Source organism: Poecilia mexicana, unplaced genomic scaffold (assembly GCF_051168715.1).
Source record: "Poecilia mexicana isolate PSO_F unplaced genomic scaffold, ASM5116871v1 scaffold_3, whole genome shotgun sequence".
In the NCBI taxonomy this organism is placed as follows: Eukaryota; Metazoa; Chordata; class Actinopteri; order Cyprinodontiformes; family Poeciliidae; genus Poecilia; species Poecilia mexicana.
The window spans coordinates 10085143-10106512 of record NW_028263372.1 but is presented as its reverse complement, the minus strand read 5'-3'; the positions used below and the strand labels follow the sequence as shown (position 1 = coordinate 10106512).

The window sequence follows — 21370 nt, the reverse complement described above, 5'->3', positions numbered from 1 at the left end:
CACCAAAAATAGAGATCCTGGTTTTTAGGAGAAACTTTCAGCAAGGCAGTAAAGTTGAACACTTTATGAAAAATGTGCAATGTGTGCCATTTTATACCGATATAATCAAAATGCACCGCTTTACATGCGTTTTGTGTCAGAGCAGATGGAATTTGGATCATTAATGCAGAGGAAGGGAAACTTTGGGGAGTGGAAAAATACCACTATGCTGGGAACCAGTCAGTTTCATCAATGGAGTCCCTTCACGCTAGAGAAGGAGAATGGTTTCCTCTTAATGGTGGATGATGCCAAGTAGGGTTTGACGCCTCACGCAGTTGGCTGAGAAGCAAACCGGTGTGTAGCTGTCGCGCCTGTAGTTAGGCTATTGTTGGACCAGAGTGTCTCCAAGCATGAGAACAGAGAAAAGTTGAAAAGAAAAAGGAGGCGATTTTAAGGAGCAACCTGTTGCTTATGATCAACTGTCTGCTTCACAAATAGTTTGTAAAGAGAGGCTTTCCTGGAAAAGAAGAAAAACCAGTCAATTTTCCCTTGACAGCCACATCTGAACAGAGTTCCTGTTTGTCAAAAGCTCCCGCAGAGCATCAATCCATTACCAAAAGGCTGTCAGCTGAACGAATGCTGAAAACACAGCAGCCTGCTGTTAGGTTATACAGCTTAATCCACACTTCATATATAGTTTATGTAAAGTGATTGCATTTAATGACGCAGTCAGCTGCGAAAAGGCTTTCCATTTAAAATCAGCAGCTAGACGTTAAGTTCCTGAGTACCAGATGGCTGCGTATTACTAAAAACGGACAACTGGAGAGAAAACAGAGGAAGAACCAAACGTCTTTGGGACGTTCAGTGTCTTACAGCTAGAGTCATGTCTCCTCAGAACTAAGTGCTAAGCCATACAAACTAGAATTGTTAATCTATTCACACTTACCACACGCTCTGTAGCGTACTGTCCCTACATTTTTCACATTTGGTCACAGGCCAAGGCAAAGTAGATAATTGTGAAATGATCTATGGTTTTCAGTGGGTTACAATCCCCTCTCTCTCTTTGTAAAATGGCTCAAGCTCAGTCAGGTTGGGTGGAGCGTTTGTGAAGAGCAATTTTCAGGTCTCATCACCTCTCTATTAAATTTAGATATGGGCTTTGACTAGACCATGCCAACTTAAGAACGTGCATCAATCTAACATTCAGTTGTGGTACAATTGAGATGGTGCGTTTTTGTGCTGATGTGCAGTGGAAATGTGTGTTGGATGTCATTATATATCCAAAGTTTAATAATGCATCGTTTTCCTTTAATATGACAAATGAGCACTACCGTGTTGTTTTAGCACATAAAATCCCAATGAAACAAATTGAAGTTTGCTGTTTTGAGGAGACAAATCAAAACTTCAGGTTGTAAACACTTCAGCAACGAACTGAAGCTGCAGAGAAGCTTCCAGGCTCCTTTTCCCCCTCCAGTCTTTCCATAAAAGCTCAAAATGAAAACAGAGGCAAGAGATCTTATGCACAAACAAAAAACCTGCACCTGCATGTATTTATGAACATGTGGTGTTTGTTCCCTGGTTGATCTTTGAGTTGGCATGCATGCCCCCCAGGCCTTGAGGTATCCCTAAACACTCCTGTTGCCAGCCTCAAAACTGATTGCTTTCATTTTGGGAAGACCTGGACCTTTGATTAACTCACCCTCAGTCCCCTGTAACTCCAGTTTACAGCCGTTTTATTGTTTGCACCCATATTACAGACCTGACATCTAGAGAACTAAAAGAAAACAAATGCAGCTTAAACCCGAGATCCCAACACTTCCTGTTGTTTCAGTTTTATACGGCATTACATTTTCATTTCCAGCTTGCATGCACTTTAACTATTCAAGTTGATGTGTTTCAACAAGCAGAGAGAGGTAATTATTTCTAATTTTATTTTGAGTTTCTGTCATAAGAATCCACTGATGGGTGGGTGAGGGGGAAACCCTTTGTTTTTTTGCTTTCAGTATATTATATAAAAAAATCCCCAGAGCTTTTTAGGATGAAAACAGTTATAGTACCAAGTACCCTCATCAGTAAGAATGGCTTTTTTTTTTTTAAATAGTGATTCACTTGAAAAATTGGAATTATACAATTAAAAAATTGAGTTAAAATAAATTTTAAAAAGAAGAATTTCTTGGAAAAATAAGCATTTGTCATGGATGTTCGTTCTCCAGCAGGCATATTTAAATACTTGACCTAAATGCATGCACCAAATTAAAATGAACTTTGATTAAAAAAAATTAAAAAACCCAACCTGACTGAAATTAAATAGTATTTAAGATTCACTGAAGTTGTTGTACATTAGTCAGAAAAGGAGCAGAAAAAATGTGTCAATTAAAATGTGTAAATCAGTGACTTCACTTATTATGCTATTATGAGTATACACATTATACTGTCCAATTCATGTTTTATTGGTGGCGTAGCAGGTGGATGCGTTTACTCACTGTATGGAAAGCTGATGCGTGGCGTGACGTCCTCCTCAGTTTCGCTCGCCGACTCCAGGCCTCCAGCCAATAGCAGCGCGGCAGCCAGAAGACGCCGGATGGTCACAGCTACCGAGCACATGGCCGCCGAGTTCTGACACACCGACAAATGCTCAGTTTGTTTTCAGGATTCCCTGGAATTCATTAAGAGCTTCTCTTGAATCCGCACGGCTATGTTTTCACTCCCATCTTCCTGCAGGCTGAGAAAGGGAGGCGAAGGAGGGAGTGAACGTGTCCTTGACTGGATTCTTGCGCTCCCAGAGGTCCGCACACGCAGAGTTAGCCCGGAGAACAGGAATCCTTCCTGGCTCAACGGCTGCTTGTTTTCTTGTACTTAAAGCTCCTTCTGATGGGTCAGTGATGAACCTTCACGAGTGGCCGTTTAGTGATAATTGTTTTGGATCTGTGGGGAGAAAGGAGAGGAAACGTTTATGTTGGATACGAGAAGACGCTTTAGTAAGATGCTGCACAAGCCAATTTCCAAATCCAGCCTTCTACCATGTAGATGGAGACAAAAGCAAAAAGGTTGTTGGATAGAGTGGGAGTCAAGTTAAAAACGATGTAGTTGAATTTGTGGGGAAATTTTTAATTCAACTCTACATTCAGGGGAAATAAATTTTAGTCATCTGAAGCAGAGACGCACCGATCGGCTTTTTCCTGATGTCGATTTCTGAGGCCAATTTTGCTTTTTCTTAAGGATATGTTGCAGATTTTTTAAGAGTGGAAATCCTTTAGAATCCAAAGGAAAGTATTACAAGATTATCTTCATTTAAATTACAAACAACAAACTTCTGATTAGATTCAATTATTCGGTTTAAGTTGGGTTTTCTAAGGAAAAGTTTAGGCCCATTTGCTATGGATAATACTGCAATGGGTTTAGTTTTTTAAATGTTGATTTAAAACCAGCGCCTCTGTTAAAAACCCTCCACCGTATATTCGATGTTTGTTCACAGCTGAACTCAGAATTTCTTAAGAAAATGGGAGTCAGAAAGAGCTGGAACAAGCAGGTCAGGAATTTATAAACACACACATGTATACAAATGAATAAATAAGTTGTTTGAGGATGCAAGAGTAAAACTAATGCATTTTAAAGTGACCAAGTTATTAGAGAAAGTACCAAAGTGACCAGGTTGTGTAAATGTAGTGAAGTAGCACCCTCCCTTCCCCCAGCAGCTGCACACCGTTAGACGAAAACTGTTTTTTCTCATTATTAATCTACAAATATGATGCAATGGCCACACACACACACACACTTGAGCTGAGTGAACAGACCAGAGGATTCTTCTTCTGTGATAACTCGTTACTCCCCTGCGCAAGCAGCTGGAGCAGCCAATTAGCAAAAGATGGTAGAGTTTAAAACGTAAACACAGAGGAGAACATGACGTATCCTGCATCATTACAGCGACTCCCAGGTGACCTCCTTCAAAGATTTACGGTAGCTAATAAATCCTCCAACAGAACAAAGGCGTGGCCAGACGGGCTCTCACTGAGCTTTTCCCATTTTAGACATACAATCAGACTGAACAAGTGCTAAAACAACACTGTCCAGAAAGATTATTTAGAGCCTTTCTGCTGCCTGAGGAGACAAAGTTTGGAGGCGGAGGAGCTGAACTTACTGCACCCGAATGCCACGTAATGAATCTATTGCTTGGGAAGGAAACCTAGAGGTGCATCGATCGGCAGATTTTTGTCTCGTCGCCTATAAAAAAAAATATTGGAAAAAAAATAAAAAAATAAAATAAAATAAAATACTGCAGATTATTTTATAAAAGGTAGCTTGGAAACCAAGAGAAATTATTTAACTAAAAGAAGAGAGACAATCGCCTGAAATAGTCGTCAACTAATTTATTAATGATTAGTTAACTGGAGTATACAGACTCAAAAAAGGCCATCTGGTTAGCCACAACTGTGCAAAAAAAAAAAAAAAAAAATTATATATATACACATACATACATATATATATATACATACATATTGCACTTAAGATAATCTGCAGTCGGCGGTTCCATGTGCTGCACAAGGTGCGCTATATTCTCCCCCATTTGAACGCACGTCCCTTAAAATATCTGTGAACGCTGCTGCTCTTAACTCTCAAATACCAGGCTCTGTTTCATGCAGCTTCAGTGAAGCTAGCTCAGCCTCCACTGGCTGCAACCCCACCTCCTCCTGTCGTCCCCCTCATGCCTGCTGGGACGACATGCACAGCAGCTAAACGTGCGGCAGGAATCTGCAGGTCGCAATGTTCCCAGGGTGCTTCCTTGCGCAACTCCTCAGGTCTTTTAAAATTTTAATGAAATACTACAGGATGTTGTTCAGAGGGATTCCTCAGACTGGGATAAAAGGAAAAGCGAGTTGGCTGTTTATATAGGCCAGAGGATCTCCACACTGTAAGAGCACATGAAATATAAAGCTGTGCATGTTGTATTTCTACTCTACACAGCTAAACCATAAAGTCACATGAAACATGTCTGTTCCCAATGCAGTTCAAGTGACCAGCTATGCTCGGTCCAAGAGGACCCATCTGTTTGTTTAGGCTGCTCCCTATATGTGAAGGTTGACGCCGCTGCCATATTGCCTGAAGCCACTGATTCATTAACCTTCTAAACCTCTCCGGAGACTCCCCATTAATATCTGCATCTGTTCAGAAACAGACAAGATGTGACGGATGAGCTGGACGACACACTCCGCCGGGTCGCGTCGACTTCAGAGGACGGGGAACAGCGTGCGTTCACGCGACGTGGACCAGCTCCACATCCAGCACTGGGCGTCATGTAAGCAATGTCTGCAAAGCGATCAGGGAAAGAGACACACCAATAAAACCCCCAAGCCAACAGCAATATTAGGTTTTGTTTAGAGTCTCAGATTCTTGATTAAGATTCAAATATGAACTTTAATTCAGTTAATTGGCATCTCTGAAATCAATTCTTAGATACAAATGGCGACTGCCGTTTTGTCAGTCTTGCACATCACTCGGGTCTCCTGGTTCTAGTCTACTCTGTATTCCCAGAACCAAACATGCACATTTAACATCCGTCAGCAATTTACACCATGATAAAAGAGAATTTAAAAAAAAAAAACCTCAAAAGAAAAATCTGTTCCGTTGGTCCAGATATCGCAGAACTGTGAAATTCGTCTTTTTCAGTGTCTGACCCTTAAAACGACATTATGTCTTGGGTTCAGCTGGCTGTTCAATGAGATTTATAGAGCCATTATACTGAGCAGAAAAGACCTCAGTGGGAGCCTGACAAGACAGAGACTCCTTGCTGTGTTTGTCATTATAATTCACACTTATGCCAGGCTGCTTAGTGCGGGCGGCAGTCCTGGCTTGGTTCAGGAATCAACTAGGGGGAGGAGGGGAAAGGTACAAAATCTCCAATCAATACACGATTGGTGGTGATGGGCCTCTTTACCCATTGGAAAAGCGTTATAACTTTATTGAGAATACAATTCACTGCTGTAGGCTTGATGTTCGTTCTACAAAAATCCACCTGGAAATCAAGAGTCTTGCCATATTTGACAAAAAAAAAAAAAAAAAAAAAAAGCAACGAGAACAAAAACACAATGAGACTTGACTTTGACTTGCCTGTCAAAAACTTCACATCTCCAAAAAGAATTCAATGCATTCATGTACCTTGACGTGGTGATGTAGCTCAAATAAATGAGAACTACAAAGAAATGATTACTTCCTGGAAGCGTGGACTCGCTAATGTTTGTCTGTGATATATGCAACGCGCCAGTTCGACACTATGAAGCTTACCGGAAATTACCTGGTCTGTAAACACCTCTCCTCCACTGCAAAGAGAGAACTGCACAAAATGGTTGTTGATAATTCAATATTTGGAAGACTGGCCAACACGGACTGGACGGCTTTGTTCAATTTCTCCGCCACCATGGCTACAACTACAGGCAGAAAAATCGACATCATCCACAACTTCTGTTCGCCGATTGGCTGAGTTGAAGATCTACCAGAGGGAATCCAAGTCAATGGGAGAAAGGCCACACAGTGAGACTTGAATTGAGCTCAGTTGTGTAAGAAGGCAATGGCCAGGATGGTGAAAAATCTGATCGTAGGGTCTGAATTTGGTGTCAACACAAAAACACGCCATTCTGCCTGGCAACACTGGCTGGTGAAGGAGATGTTAAGAAACAGAAGGAAGAGAGAGAGAAAAAAAAGCTCTGTGTGAGAAATCTTAGCTGCTGAAGTGTAATTTTAAAAGTCTGGCAGAGCTTGGTGTTGGGATTCAGTCCATGCTTAGTTTGTCATTGTGTTGATTAATTTTAACCAGCATTAATTTGCACTGCACAGGTAATGCAGCAAAAAATGTGAAATAAACAGCATAACTGACTATCTGTACATATGGGGGCACAGCATTAAAAAAAAGTATAAACAAAAATAAAGCAAAACAGGGTGAATAAAGTCATTTTCACTCAAAAGTAGTTCAGTTTTAAATATCTAGGCCTAATGAAAAATGACACCAATTTGGTAAATGCATTCACAGATGGTTAATGTGGCACAGGACATTATTTGCTGTAAAGCAGTTATAAAGAAAGCAGCCATATGCGCCCCGGACGATGGAAAACAAAATTAAGTGGCTGGCTGACGGCCGCGGCACACAAACAATGAACCATAACAGCGGAGGGACAGATGAGCCGGAGCAGCGCGGCGCAGGTTTGAGCTCAGCAGACTGCTCGCACAAACCAAGAAAGCAGACTGCTAAATAAATCACGTCTGGGTTAAAAATAAACTCCAAAGGGCCCCCATGCAGCAGCTGAGACTGCAGCGATTGTTTCCCCGAGCTGGCAGGGTTCATCGTAAATTCATCATCACAGCGAACGAGTGTGACTCCGAGTTTACCCGACACCCGAGCATGAATCAGCACGTCTGGATGGAGGGAAGAGAGAGAGAGAGAGAGAGAGAGAGGCGCAAGACAACGATGAGGAACAGATGACTGGAATGACGTAACCGGTTGCAGATGCGGTGCACACCTGCACGTAGATGTTGCTCACCATGTTCCCTGAGCCACAATACAGATGTGAACCAGTTTATTGGCAGCCTTAAAGACGTGTGTTAAAAAAAACAAAAAAAACATTGCTTGTCTGGTTTTTTCTGCTGTCGTAGCACAATCTCACTCTGATTTTTTATTTAAAAGAAAAAGCCAGCCTTTAATTTTGTATTAATACAAGAACAACAACAAAACATGTTTGGAAATGTTTGTTTTAATTGTATTATGAGAAATGGGTAAAGAGAGTTTGGCAAAGTTTGGCATGATCAAAGTTAGTTCTAACAAATCAACTTTGATGCAGACATCTGAACAGAAATGCTAACTACATGTTGGAAGTGTTAAGAAACTTTTACTCTAGCTATAAACTATACTTAATATTCAGAGCAGCCATATTGGATTTCGAGGAAGGGGTTGGTAAGAAATCCTCAACTTTTCCGTGAATAACGAGTTCATGTTTTTTTAAGAGTTTCCAACTTTAAACTTAAAAATACCCCATCAAGTAGAAGACAAACACAGGCAGGAAGTACTGTGGATGACCACGTAGATAGTTTATCCCAAACTATTTACCATAAGCTTCAGGTGTTCAATACATCAAACTTGAGAAGAAAAATAAAATAAAAAAACAGCAGCATTTTAACATTTTGTGTGCCTGTAAGTTTGTTTTGAAGGCGTCTAGAGTTATTTTGCGTCACTGAATGGGAGCAGTCTGCTTCTTTTTGGATTTTTATAGAATTTTGTGAGATTATGCTGCAGTAGTAAAAAGATGCATTTAGTTTTACATAGCTTTGCCATGTAAAAGCCATGGTTTTACATGTATATGGGTATGTGGGTCATTGTAAAATGACCCATATTTGAGTCGTTTTATAATGACCCAAATATGCGTCATTGTAAAAGTTAGCACTTTGAACAGTAAATCTGGAAAACATGTTAGAAAAAAAACGGTCTTTAGAAAACAGGAAGTCCACTCTGCGTTATGCTTCTTGAGTGCAGCGGTGCTAAATGGGTTCTTTGCTTTCTTTGCTGACAGGTATATCAGACCCAAATCTCCAGGATATCCTCCAACTGGAGTCCTTGGGTGCTTTTTAATATGGCCTGCATTCATAAAAACAGACCACAACAAAGAAACCTTTAAGACCACCTTTAAAAAAATAAAAATACCACATTGCAGGAAATTAAATCCTTATTTAAATACTCTTAGTTAGAACAACAAAGAGAATAGAATCACCTACAATCTAGTTTCAGTGGTGCCCTTTCATTACACCGCACGAGACAGGGAAAAAAAAAAAAGAAGAAAAACCAAGATGTAATATATTTGGAGAAAAATATTGACTCTCCCATTTCATTTTCCCCTGCAGGTACCGCTTCGTCTTGGATCTGAAACAGACAGCGGCCTCTGTGTCGGCACGCAGCAAATAAAGAGTTTAAACCAGGATGACACAGAAACCAGCATCCATGCGTTGACTTTTATGGGTGTAACTCTGAACATAAGCAGGCTGAAGGTTCAGGATCCTGAGGCCCAAAGGCAAAACTACCTCTGAAAAAAGATAATTACGATAATGATCACAAGTATGCGCAAACGGTTCCAGACAGCAGCAGTCCTCCCCGCTAATCAATGACTAATTATTTAATGCACTGCATTTCATCTTTTCCTCATCCTTCAATCTATTGGGACGTTAGTCCTCCGACAACACGACTATTCATAAAATAAAAAACAGAAGTTTGAAATTCATTTATATAATCAATTATTTATGCGTATGATGGCAGACCAATCGCATGAGGAAGACGACTTTTCATGTATGTACCATTAATTATTCACACAGTTATCAGAGTGATGATCGCCGGCTATAATGCATCCTGCTGCGTCATGTCCCTGGAATATTTGAGCATACAATGATGATGATGAGGTTCCAATAGATTGGTTCTGATGAAGAATAGTGCCAAGTACTAACCTGAATGTGTGATTAAACACTCATCTCGGCTCATCTCGTTGCCAGCAGATGTGAATTTAAATAAAAATTTTCACTGAATGCTTTGGAGTTTTTCAAACTTCAATTTCTGCCGAGGTTTGAGTTGCAAAGTTGGGCAAATCCATGGAATTTAACTGTTTAAACAATGGAAACATGATTAGTAGAAGCAGAGCCACGAATGCAAATACTTGCAGTGAATTTCCGTCAGTCAGGAATGACATTATGACTCTGACAGGCCGAGTGGAAAAACTCAGAGTGTCTCTTCATTAGTGGGATATAATGGGCAGTAACAGGAGAGTTAGTCCTGGAAGTGGAAGTGCATCTCGAAAAGTTGACCGCAGCAGACAATATCAATCAAAAGTGGTTCAAGGAAGAACCAGCGTTGAGCCAGGGAATGGACTCACATGGGGAGCAAAGGCTGGCCCGTGTGGTTTGAGCCAACAGACAAGCTAGCTCTCACCGCTGGCCAAAGTTAATGTCTCAACAGAACCAGAGGTTTGTTCTTGCGGTCTGTTGCCAGAGCAGACAGGGTGCCCGTGCTGAATCCTACCCCAAGCCAAAAGCAGCAACGTAAAGCAGATGAGCCAGCAGAGGTACAGGAATGGTATTGGCAACGTTCTGCCTGGAAACCTTGGGTACTGCTTTCCATATGGATGTTACTTGGAAACGGACCTCCTACCTTATCCTTGTTGCAGGCCATGTTCACATTGTTTCATGAGAATCTCTGTTTCTGGCCCTTTAGAAGGACAAAGTTCTTACCACAGCTAAATATGGTTAAGAAATGATTTGAGGAAAACATGTTTTGGCATTTGTTTCATCTACAGGTGGATAAACAAATCTGATGCAAGGAGGATGAAGATCACAGCTTCCAACATCCTGGAGGCAGACATTACAGCATTTCTTCAATCGTCCAGAAGAGTTAATGGATCTACATTGTTAGACCGAACTGTTGAAATCAGTTCTCATTGTCGCACATGCCTGATGAAAATCGCAACATTTTGTTCTCAACCTTCTTGTCACAACATCCCTGGCAATTTTTTTCCACCGCCTTCTGCGTACGAAACTATTGTGTGATTGGCCTGAATTTCCACGCGCGAGTGTGTGTATTTTTGCTGAAAACGGCCTCAACTACCCAACTTCCAGAAGATAGGCTAAATTGCTCTCTGGCTGTAAAACTTTTTGCTTTTACAGGGGAAAAACAAAGTGCGGGAAAAAAAAAGTGCAAGCATCACTTTAGACGGCAGGTAGTCATAATGTTATGCTTCATTAGTGAGTCCTCAGTCCAAAGGGCAATAATAATAATAATAATCTTCTGAGAACACAGCACAAGATCCTCTAATGCAGTCTGAAATCCATTTCCTTCCCTTTAGAAAGCACATAAATGCATCTGCTGGTTTGCCTTATAAGGCCTTTTTTTAATGGTGCTTCACAATAAATATGCTTCGTATGACCAGAGATGACCAAACGGCTTTGAGTGAAATGGTTAACCGCTGCAGGAGTGCTTCTTTAAACTTAGCTGCAGGACTTCCAGAGAGTCTCCTTGCAAGTTGTGACAAACCCCAAAAGGCGCTCTGCTCTTACTGTAATCTACTGTCCAATGGGCTCAGAGGAACATTCAAGATCAGAGCCCGGCTCCGCCACGCAGGAAGTGGCAATTATCGTTTCAGAAAGAGCGAGTGAAACGGAGCTGGCGGAGGAGATAAGTGCTGGAAGGAGAGCCGGGGTCACCTTTTCCCCTCTAATACAGACGTGCCCTCGCCTCAAATTATTCGAGCCTGACGGGGGAACAGTGGGACGCCGCTGCTTGAGGAACTTTTAAAACATCAATTATGAGCCATGCGTCAGACTCAAAGCCCAGTTATAGAAACTGCAGAAGCCTCTTTAGATGTGAAAGAAGCTATATTTACAGCTATAAAATATAATGGCCATTAGCCCACTGTACAAGTATACACCAAGATTACACTAATCCCCTTTGTTTTCGTTTTGTTCTTCTGGATTGAGAAGCTTTCCACACTTCCAACCCAATGACCTACTTGAGTCTAACAAAGTTCTCTGACCAATCAGGAAATCCCTCTGAAAAGAGCTCAACATTTTGCTTTGGGTGGGAACATCCTTTACAAAGGAAACACAAGGAACTAAAGATCATATAGCTTCATTCTCCATCAGTCAAAGATGTCAATGAACTGTTGCTTTATGAGCAACAGGACGACATCTCAGTCATCCACATGGCTGGTCCTGACGTCAGGGAACGCTGTCGACCAACTCTTTTGCGTGACAAAAGACCGATGATGTATAGTCGCGTAATCGCACAACCAAGGCCTTTGTGATGGCCCAAAACGCGTTGTGTCAGCAACACAGTTCATCTGCTAATTACAACGTAAAACCTGAAGGAGGTTAGCTGACTGTAGCGAACCAGTCATCTCATGACTTGCACGTCAAGTTTGGAGAAGGGGGGGTACTCTGCAGGATTAATCCCTGTGGCTAAACCGACATGACGACTCATTTCTTTACGTGATCTGACAAGCAGTGCAATGGGATTTAAAAGCGTATCAGATGACTGTATTGTGAATCTGGCCCCCCATTTCACCTTGTTGGGCCCGAAGATTTACAAACCACCTCTGGGTTCAGGTAGAAATTTCCATGATTGCAACCGCAAGTCTGTTCAGGTATAGCTCGCTCCAGGTGGGAACACGATATGGACTGGATGAGTCATTTGACAGCTTTGCCGCCCCAAGGCAGATGTCTGTTTATCTTCAGCTTTAAAAAAAAAAAAAAGTGCATAGAGGTCAGCGGTTGGGACTTTGAACCGTTAGTCCAAAATAAGGGACAGGTGCTGTGCTGTGAAAGTGTTTTCTACTCAGAGTTCTTTTTTTTTTTTCAGATTTGTGTAAGATCAAAATTAATTCAGTAGACAAATGAGCAAATACAAAAGCCGTTTTTATTGTTAGTTTAAGTTTATGTTAGATGTGGAGTAAAAGCTCCCCCCCATCTCAGCCTAATAACTGGTTGTGCAGCAGCTGCCGGCAAACTGGTAATCAGTATTTTACATCACCGTTTTTTTAGTCCTGCCACATTGTAGAGTTTTACAGCATTACCGGCCTGTTTAAGAGATCGACAAACCATCTGAATCAGATCAAAATCTGGGCTTCAGCAAAGCTCAGTCCAAAAGATTTTGTTTTGCATTCGTTTGTTTTCTTGTCACCATTTTGATGCCGACTTCGTGTGCTTTAGATCTTTTTTCCTGCAGCATAACAGAGAACCCTTCAGCTTAAAGATGGTCAGACATTTTCCTTCAGGATTTTCTGGTCAACAGCAGAATTCATGGTTCCATCAAATACGGCAAGCGGTCCAGGTCACAAAGCACCAAAGCTTATTCGCATAATCTTTTCATGGAATATTGTACAGGAGATGTACCAGGACAAATTACAACTTTGCCTCATCAGTCCACTGAATATTTGTCAAAAGGCTGCTGTTGGAAAAATCAAGATTTTTTTTGACAAATAAAACAGGCATTTCTGTTTTTGTTTTTTCATTCGGTCTTCTGTGCCCTCCTGGAGAAACTATCCATGTGCTCTGGGAGTGATTTTGGTAGTGGGACAGTTCACCACTGCTCCATGGTTTCTCCGCTTGTGGATAACGGTCCTCACTGCGGTTCCCTAGAGATGTAAAACCCCAGGAATGGCTCTGTAACCCTGTCCAGAATGACAAACGTGTTCCATCTGTTCCTGAATAGTGAAAATGGGGATGGATGGTTTTTTTCCACAGAGTTTTCAAAGAAATACAGTAGAAATATTGTTTCTCAACTAACCACCTGTGGGGAGAAAAAGAAAATAGAACTGAAGGTTGGGAAACAATTAGGCAACATCTACTCAGGAAAATCCCCATGTTTTTTTATTTTTTCCCCCCTTGGTAAAATTGAAATTCCTCTCTTCCGTGTTTTTAAAATCAGATTTCTGGAGAAACTCCATGCCTGATTGCATATCCACCTACTCACTGTGGCAGCACAGGCCTGTTCTGCAATGAGTCATTTCATGTGTGCAGGTGAAATCCTTCAACTAGATCCAGGTTTTGCTGTGCCAACAGGTGCAATTTGAGCAATTTTTCAACACTGTAATCTTAGTATGAAGTCAGTCCAAAAGCTTAAAGGACTACCAGGAGCTACAGATCATAAAAAAGACCTCAACATCCTATTTTCTATGCTGTAGAAGTCAAACAGAAGGACACTTTTTTTGCCAAACCCTCACCAAAGCCTGCTTCATAAAAGGTGGATTAAAAATTAAATATGCTTTTGAATTTCTTTGCCAAACCAAAAACTAGTTAAACTGATCCAGTGCAAGAAGATCCTCTGCTGCTCTACCAAAAGCCCTCGCACTAACCTCTGAAAAATGACTTCATGTCATCCAGCATGAAGCCAGACAGGAAACTGAATGGAGTGCTTTACAACAGTGTTCAAAGCTTTCCAATTTCCACGTATTTTCTGTAAACCACACATCTGGTCTTCACCAAGCGGCAACAAAAATGGATAAAGTCAGCAGACATGGGTGAAGTTTCACCTTGCGGCAGGAAAACGACCCCAAACCTACAGCTGAGATACAAAGGAACGGTTCAGACTGACCTCAGTCATGTTTTACAGTGACTTCAATCCAACTGAGAATATATGAAGCATAAAAGACTTACAGTTGTAAATGAAGCCAAAGATATTGACCAAGTACTGATGTACACCAAAGGTTTCTCTTTTCACCCATTTGTAAGAAGTTCAAAACCATTTACCATTTTATTTCTACTTTGTAATTCAATGCCATTGTGTCAAACTGCAATAAAATGTCTGAATTTTGTGGTTGCAAAACAGGTTTATGGAGTATGAATTAGGGGTGGACATTGAATGTATTGTTCATCATTGATTAATTTATTCTTACAGGAATAAATTCCAATTTAGAAAACCCTAAAAACAAAAAAAAAAGTGTCGATGGGATTGTGAGCTTTACCATTTTTCTCCACTGTTCGAGATCAACTAAAAACTAAATAAAAAAATTTAAAAATATGATAAAATGTAGTTACTGTGCATTTTAGTGATACAAATCACACTTCTTTATGAGGTTGATGTCATTACAAAGAACTTAATAAATAGGAATGTTTTGCAGAGCAGTATTTGTGTTTGTGGGACTATAATTGCCGTGACACACAGTCACCTAACAAAGCAGTAATAAATATCACAATAACACCCCAAAAATATCGTGATAAAACTTTCAAGTCCGTATGGCCCACCCCTAGCATGAATACTTCTGCAAATTGCTGGATGTAGGCGAGTCGACATTTCAGATCTGATACATCAACCACACACAGGAAAATTCCAGATTTCTAAAGTTTTATAGCTGCATGTTTCCAGGAAAATGAGCAAACTTCCAATTCTCAAGAAATAAAAACAAAACAAAAAACATTCCAAATATAAAGCAGGTGTGTTTTCATTCCAAGAAGTCATGCTCTATTTTTCTCTGGCTTTCCTTCAAAAAAAAAAAAAAAAAAAAAAAAAAAAAACTGAAGGAGAGCAGAGGAAATGTTGCATTTCTCTCCGGAGAGGAGCTCGTTATGCAACACGTTTCCATCCACTGATAGCCACCTCAGTCAGGATCTCCTGCGAGCCGCAGCCGAGTGCACTTTGTCTAACCTTCAACACAAATAGAAACGGCGGTGATACAAGCCCACTTCCACTGGAAACCTACAGAGAGCGTTTAGGTGAACCGAGACGCTGACCACAGCAGCAGCTGTCAATATGCAGCTTCATCAAGAAAAAGCCCCCATTGCTAAAGACTAGCATGGAGCTACTGAAGAAATACAACAGAACTAAAACAGGTTGGGAACTGATGGTAAGATTAATGATTAGCTCAACATCACTGATTTTACAGTTTAATAAAGTGCAAAACAGACATTAGTAAACAATACCACCTCACTGAGCCAGGTAAATGGAGGATACATCGCTACAGCTTTCTTTGGGTGCATCCACACCAGCCCCACTGAGTCCGATCTAATTAAACTCCAGGAAGTTCATCTAGAAAGTCTGGTTCATTTGGGAAGGTGTGAATGCGTAATCAGGTGTGAAAACACGTTAAGAGTAGCCAAGCTATGATACAAAATATGAAATTGCAAAACGTTTGCTGTAAACAACAACAATGTGGATGATGATTAACCTTCATTTTCCAGTTTGTCTCCCTTTGTCATTACAGAAATATCCCTCCTGCTCTTCAAAACCTTTAGATCATCAGCCACTTTGTAGGTACACATAAAGTGGACAATAAGTCCATTCAAATGGGAAACTATGTTACAGATATAGACACACTGTAAATGCCTAGAATGCCAGATTCTGGTTAGGCGAAATCTGATAGCAACCGTTTAAGATTCCTTTTATTTAAAGGTATTTAAGTTCACAAATACAGATATGATGGTTTAAAAATGTTCCAACCAGTCGTGGTGGTCTCTTTTTTTCCCAAAACTGAACACCGTTTAGTGTTGCTATAGCACATAAAATAAAATAAACGCTAGCAATGGGAACATGACAAAATGTGGCTCGAGTTTACTGGGTGTGAATACTTTTGCAGGAGAATGTCGACACAGTCATAATGAAATTCGGAGCATCACATTTGCATATGAAATTCGGCACCTCCAGCAGAACCACCTGGAAAGTCATCTGCATCCGAATCCCACTCTGGCCCGGCACCTAAAACCCCCCGCAGGGCCTGGAGGGGGGGGGCGTTCAACAGGATCCGTAGGTTTATGCCGAATATGAATGACCGAGCAGCCAGCAGACAAAAGCTATGCAGCAGCTCTGCAGAGAGAGAGGCAAAGTCCCTGGATGCAAATGCAAACCTTCTCACTTAAGTGCGACTTCTCACAAATTCCTCAGCCATCACGAGGAGCCATCGCTGCCAGATGTTTGAGTCAGACCTTAAGACAAAAACAAAACCCCACATGCACTAAAAAGAAAAAAAGAAAACCCAAACTTTTTCTGCTGTGGATGGACAGAAGCCATCGTTTTGAAAGGAGAACTTCTGTTTACATACTGGAAAGGCGGCGTAGTTCACGGCTGTTCTGTCCCTGGGTGTGACCTGGATCCAACCCAGAAAAATGACCGGTTTCCCACATCCCAGCCCCGGTAGAGAGGCTGCTGAGGGACTCTAAACAAGCAAGTTCCCATCAGTCTGTCCCCCCCGAGTGACCCAAATCCCTCTGGACACATAGTTCTTTAGGGTCTCTCTCCACGACTCCGACTCTTTACCACAACTTCCCCGCATGCTGACCATTCCTCTGAAGCTGTGGGTGGAGACTGGCTGTTTGTTTTGAGTGCTTCGACATGTGGGTGGGGGTCCGCGTAATCACAAAAGAGAAGGGAAAAAAAAACTGAGGGAGAACAACTTGATCCTTGAATTACAAGAAAGAAAGAAAAAAAAAAAAGACCCTCAAAATCTGTTTACAACTAGAAAGCTGGAGCCTATCAGAAGGAGCGGCTCCAGCGGTCGTTTACAGTCTGAACCCAACAAGGCGTATCAGCCCAACGCAAACACAAGGCAGGCGGCACAATCAGCAGATTTAACTCCAAAAGCTCAGGATAAGAAAAAAAGAAAAAAGTAAGAAGCTGATTTCCTGAGGAATCATCTGCAGAGACCAGATCCAGAGCAAAGGTGACGCTTTATCCAGGGTCAAGTTTGCGTTACAGACAACTGTAGTGATACGCGCCAGACGTCGGACTCGACAAACCAAAACAAACCTACAGAGCAGAAGGTCAGGATCACACTGATATAGTCGCAAAGTTTGGTGTTAATATAGTTTATAGGTTTTGCCACTTAAAGCCAGCATCATCATTGTGTTGCGGAGCTGAGAAAACATGACGTGTGCATGTTTGATGGTTGGTATGAAATTATTAAAACTTTATTTTGTGGTTGCCCGTCAATGTAACGTCGAATGTGGTCACCGCTCTAAATACTTAAAAGGGAAAAAAAACAAAAAAAACACAAGCAATATACACTCAGACCTATGCTTGTCAAACCAGAAAAAAAAAAAAAAAAAAAATCAAAGTAGTGGTTGTAAACACCACAATGAATTTCTGTATAAAATGTGCAATATCAACTGGCTGCTGTACAGAGACACTTGCATTAGCCGTACTAAGATGCATAGCTTAGCATGACGACATACGCAGCTGCTAATGACAAATTCATTCTTATTAAAAAAGGCACATCTGCTCAGAAATTATCTTTATGAACAATAAATACTTAAAATGTGCAACAACTGGTACGTTGGTAGAGATTTTAGCGTAATAAAGTCCTTTGATGGGGATAAAGTGATGAAATTTCTCAATGCTAAAGTTTTGTCAACATTCTGTCTGCTTGTTGTTTTGAGCAGAATTAGATATGAATCCAAATGTATAAAGAGGTATTTTGTCAGCAATACAATATTTTGTCTAGCACCACAATCACACAGAGGTTTAATACAAGTGTGATTTCAGTGGCTGAAACTCAATTAACACAGGCAGCGTCAAACCCATTTTACTGGGGATAAACGCCAAGATACTTCTTGTGTGCTCCAGTAAATAATCGGTTCAATCAAATTTTAACAATGTTTCCATCGTTAAAACAGCAAAAGCACCAAAAGATCCGCTTTAAAATATCACAACAAAGCCACACTGCTGGGAAGGAAATTCTGAAGGAATAAAAGAGAAGAACACTAAGGAATGACTTTTAGAACCGTTTGTGCAGATAAACAGTGATGTAATTTATACATTTTTTTAAAAAAAGGATCACTATAAAACATCAGAACATTTGGGAAATATTCCACATTCGTTGCAAGTTGGGAAAAGATAATGTCCATTTACAACTCCAAGTGGGGATACGTTTTTACAAAAAGATCATGTTGTACTGAAGACGACTAGAAGCCAGTGATTTAGATCATAAATCCTCCAGTAAAGCAGATGCTGTTGCCTCCTACCGACTTCCAGCAAGTGCTGGCTGGTTTTGAGGAGTATGGAGCGCAGATACGGTAAAACTACTACATAATTATATTAAGTAACTTAGCCCATCCGCTTCTTGTGACTGGAAGTAACATTTTTGTGAAGAGTCCTGACAGAACTGAAGGAGAAGCCAAATGTCTTCCAATCTCAAAAACTTAGACCGCATCAAAAAAAAAAAAAAAAATGATTGAATTCCAGTGGGAACATGCAAAAAGCTGGTCAGATATTAAAAGAATAAATAAATTGTAGATGTGAAATTTAAAAACAAAATCCATCTCTGCTGAAGAAGAGAAAATGGTGAGCAGAATCAATCCTGACCTGTGCTCTGACATGTGAATTATTATGGATCATGCAGCAATTCCCCCGGTTTTTTTTTTTTTTTTTGGTTTTGTCTGGCAGCAGAGGAGTCGTTTGTTGTTTTGTTTGAGGCTGGATGCAAACAGCAGCTGTTTCTCCAGAAGAAGAGCATAGGAGGACAAGTCCATCAGGCTCTCTTCCCACCTGCACCGTTAGCACAGCAGGGCTGATCATCTCGGTCTGATTGCGCCTTTCTTCTGAACTAGCAACTGTAATTTAGTCAGAAAGCAGCCAGACATGAATGGAAAGCGGGGAACCCTGGCTTGAGGTGAGCAGGACGGGGAAGAAAAATTACAGAAGACTGGACAGCTTGTTAAAAATAATAAAACTAACGTAAATAATAGTTTCTGTCTATAGGAGTGAATTTTTTTTTTGTTCGGATACAAACATTTATAAAATATCTAATTCCTCCTTCTTAGACCTTTTTTGTATTTTAAGCACAAAAACCTGGCGTCTGCGGGTAATAAAACTGTAACCGAGCGGAGGCAGAAAGCTGCTTACCTTCCACAGAGAACAACGCCCGGTCCCTGGGTAAAAGAGCCAAAAAAAAAATTAAAAGAAACGGACCCAAAGTTAAAGGCTAAATCCTCAAAATGCTCCCGGCGCTGACAGGGAAGCGGCGTACATCCTCCCAGCGTGTAAAAGCAAATCTCCTACGCTACAAACTGAACGCTGCTCCCTTTTCAAGCCTCCAAACTTTAGCTCCTCCCTCCGCACACGCTGCCTGCGTCCGACACAGAGCCCAGCAGAACACCGGCTGCTGCTCATCACGCAAACGACGAGGAAGAACTAATGGACACCTAAGCAAACACAGAAAGCCCTACCGATAATTAAAGGGATAGTACGCCTCACTCGGTTGATGGCAGGATTTTTGCGATTTTTGCCCCCCAAAAATAAACAAATACAAAAAAAATGTAATTGTCAAAAAGTTACATAAAAACATCACAGTTTGTGTAAGGAAATTCGATTGGTGTTATTCCTTTAATATCTCGATTAAGATAAGGAAAGCACACTATAAAGATGAACTCTGAATATTACTCTTTAGAACCATCTGGATGTTAGACATTAATTTATAAATGTGATGTTCAATGATAATTAAATTACTTATTTTTAGTAAATAATCCAATCAACACATTTTAATTAGACTCCAAGAGAAAACTTCAGATCAGTTAACTTGTTTGTCAGCTGATATTTTAGCAACCACTTTATTAGATACACTATAAATTGCTTCCATAATCAGCCAACCAGGCAACATGACAGAAACTCAGGGCATTTAGGCATTAGTGGTGCTCCACTTGTAATCCGAACTTGGGAATTACGATTTTCCATTGGAAAAAATCCTCTGGAATGCCTAACTTGAACTTCCCACTCGAAAAGTGGGAGAAACTCTGACCACTCCCAGTTAAGATGGTCGAGGCCGACTTTGAGTTTCAAAATGGCTGCTCTTCGCGTCAACAGCAGTAGGCTGTAATGGAAACATGTCTGTTTTGACGGATTGTCAACATCATTTATTGGAGTTTATCATAACGAGAACTCAATTTTTTTAATCGTGATAACAAATCTATCGCGATAAATGACAAACGATACGATAAATGCCCAACTTCAGAGTATGGTAAAACAAATGTTCCATATGCTATTTATTTTTATTGAAAAGAAAATAGAAGCACATTTTGTTGTGTCAAGACTGCATAATAAGTATGTTATTAAATGAAGTGAAATTATAGTTCAAACACAAACCACAGATTTTGTGAAACAATGTTGAACAGTCTGGTGTTGAGTTTCATGCATCAGTCAAAGATGGACCAAGATGTCACTTCAGTGCGTGAACTGCGCTTATTTCCAAAAAAATGCGCCGTACGCAATGTACTTTTCGCAGCACGAAGCAACAAAACACCGAGAAGAAGCTCTGATTTCTTTTTTTGTCCACTCCAGACTCAAACTCCTCTTTCTCTGTCACCGCTGATATTAGTTATCCTCTTTGTTCCTTGCAGGCTTCAAACAATGACTGACAGCTGACCGTGTCCACTACAAAGAGAATTAGGAAGGATTATGTACAAAAGCAATGACCTGGGCACATCCAGACTCAACCATTCATGTAATCTCTTTATGGCTTGTTGGAAGAATAAAGAGAACTGTGAAAGTTAAGTTGTCTAGTTTCCCTATAAGAACTGAATGCAACAGCAAGTCCTGGCCTCTCCGCTTTTTCTGCTTTTCGTAGAAAACCCAGGAGGAGACGATTTTATTGATCACCCGGGGGTGTGGGGGCAAATAAAGACCTGCAAAGGAGATATAGTCTTATAATTAATCTCCAGCTTTGCGCTTTCAGCGACTGTAAGCAACATGGGAATTTGACAGATATTTTGAGAAATGTGATGACAACAACTAAAAGCAGGCGCAGAATGCTCCGGGCTGCATCCTAATGGCTCGGCTTGACGGAGGAGTGAAGGCTCGTTCTGAAAATCTTGTCGCTCTCTGCCGGGTTTTTGTGTGGCAGTTTTCCTGATAGAGTAGGTTGAGGCAGATGTCTGTACTCACAGCCTGCTTCCA

At 40.8% G+C, this 21370-nt stretch overlaps 1 protein-coding gene across 1 annotated transcript in view; it reads right to left on the bottom strand.

Annotated features, from left to right (window-relative positions):
• The window catches only part of LOC106931417 (semaphorin-4B-like), a 58481-nt gene extending 38770 nt beyond the window's left edge, over positions 1-19711 (bottom strand). Inside the window, exons 1-2 of the mRNA XM_015009536.2 lie at positions 19325-19711; positions 2463-2904 (exon numbers count right to left, since the gene is read on the bottom strand). Of these exons, the coding sequence (XP_014865022.2) occupies positions 2463-2583 (121 nt within the window). The 5' untranslated portion in view covers positions 2584-2904; positions 19325-19711. The remainder of the gene's footprint in view (positions 1-2462; positions 2905-19324) is intronic.
• Between the last annotated feature and the right edge of the window lie 1659 nt (positions 19712-21370).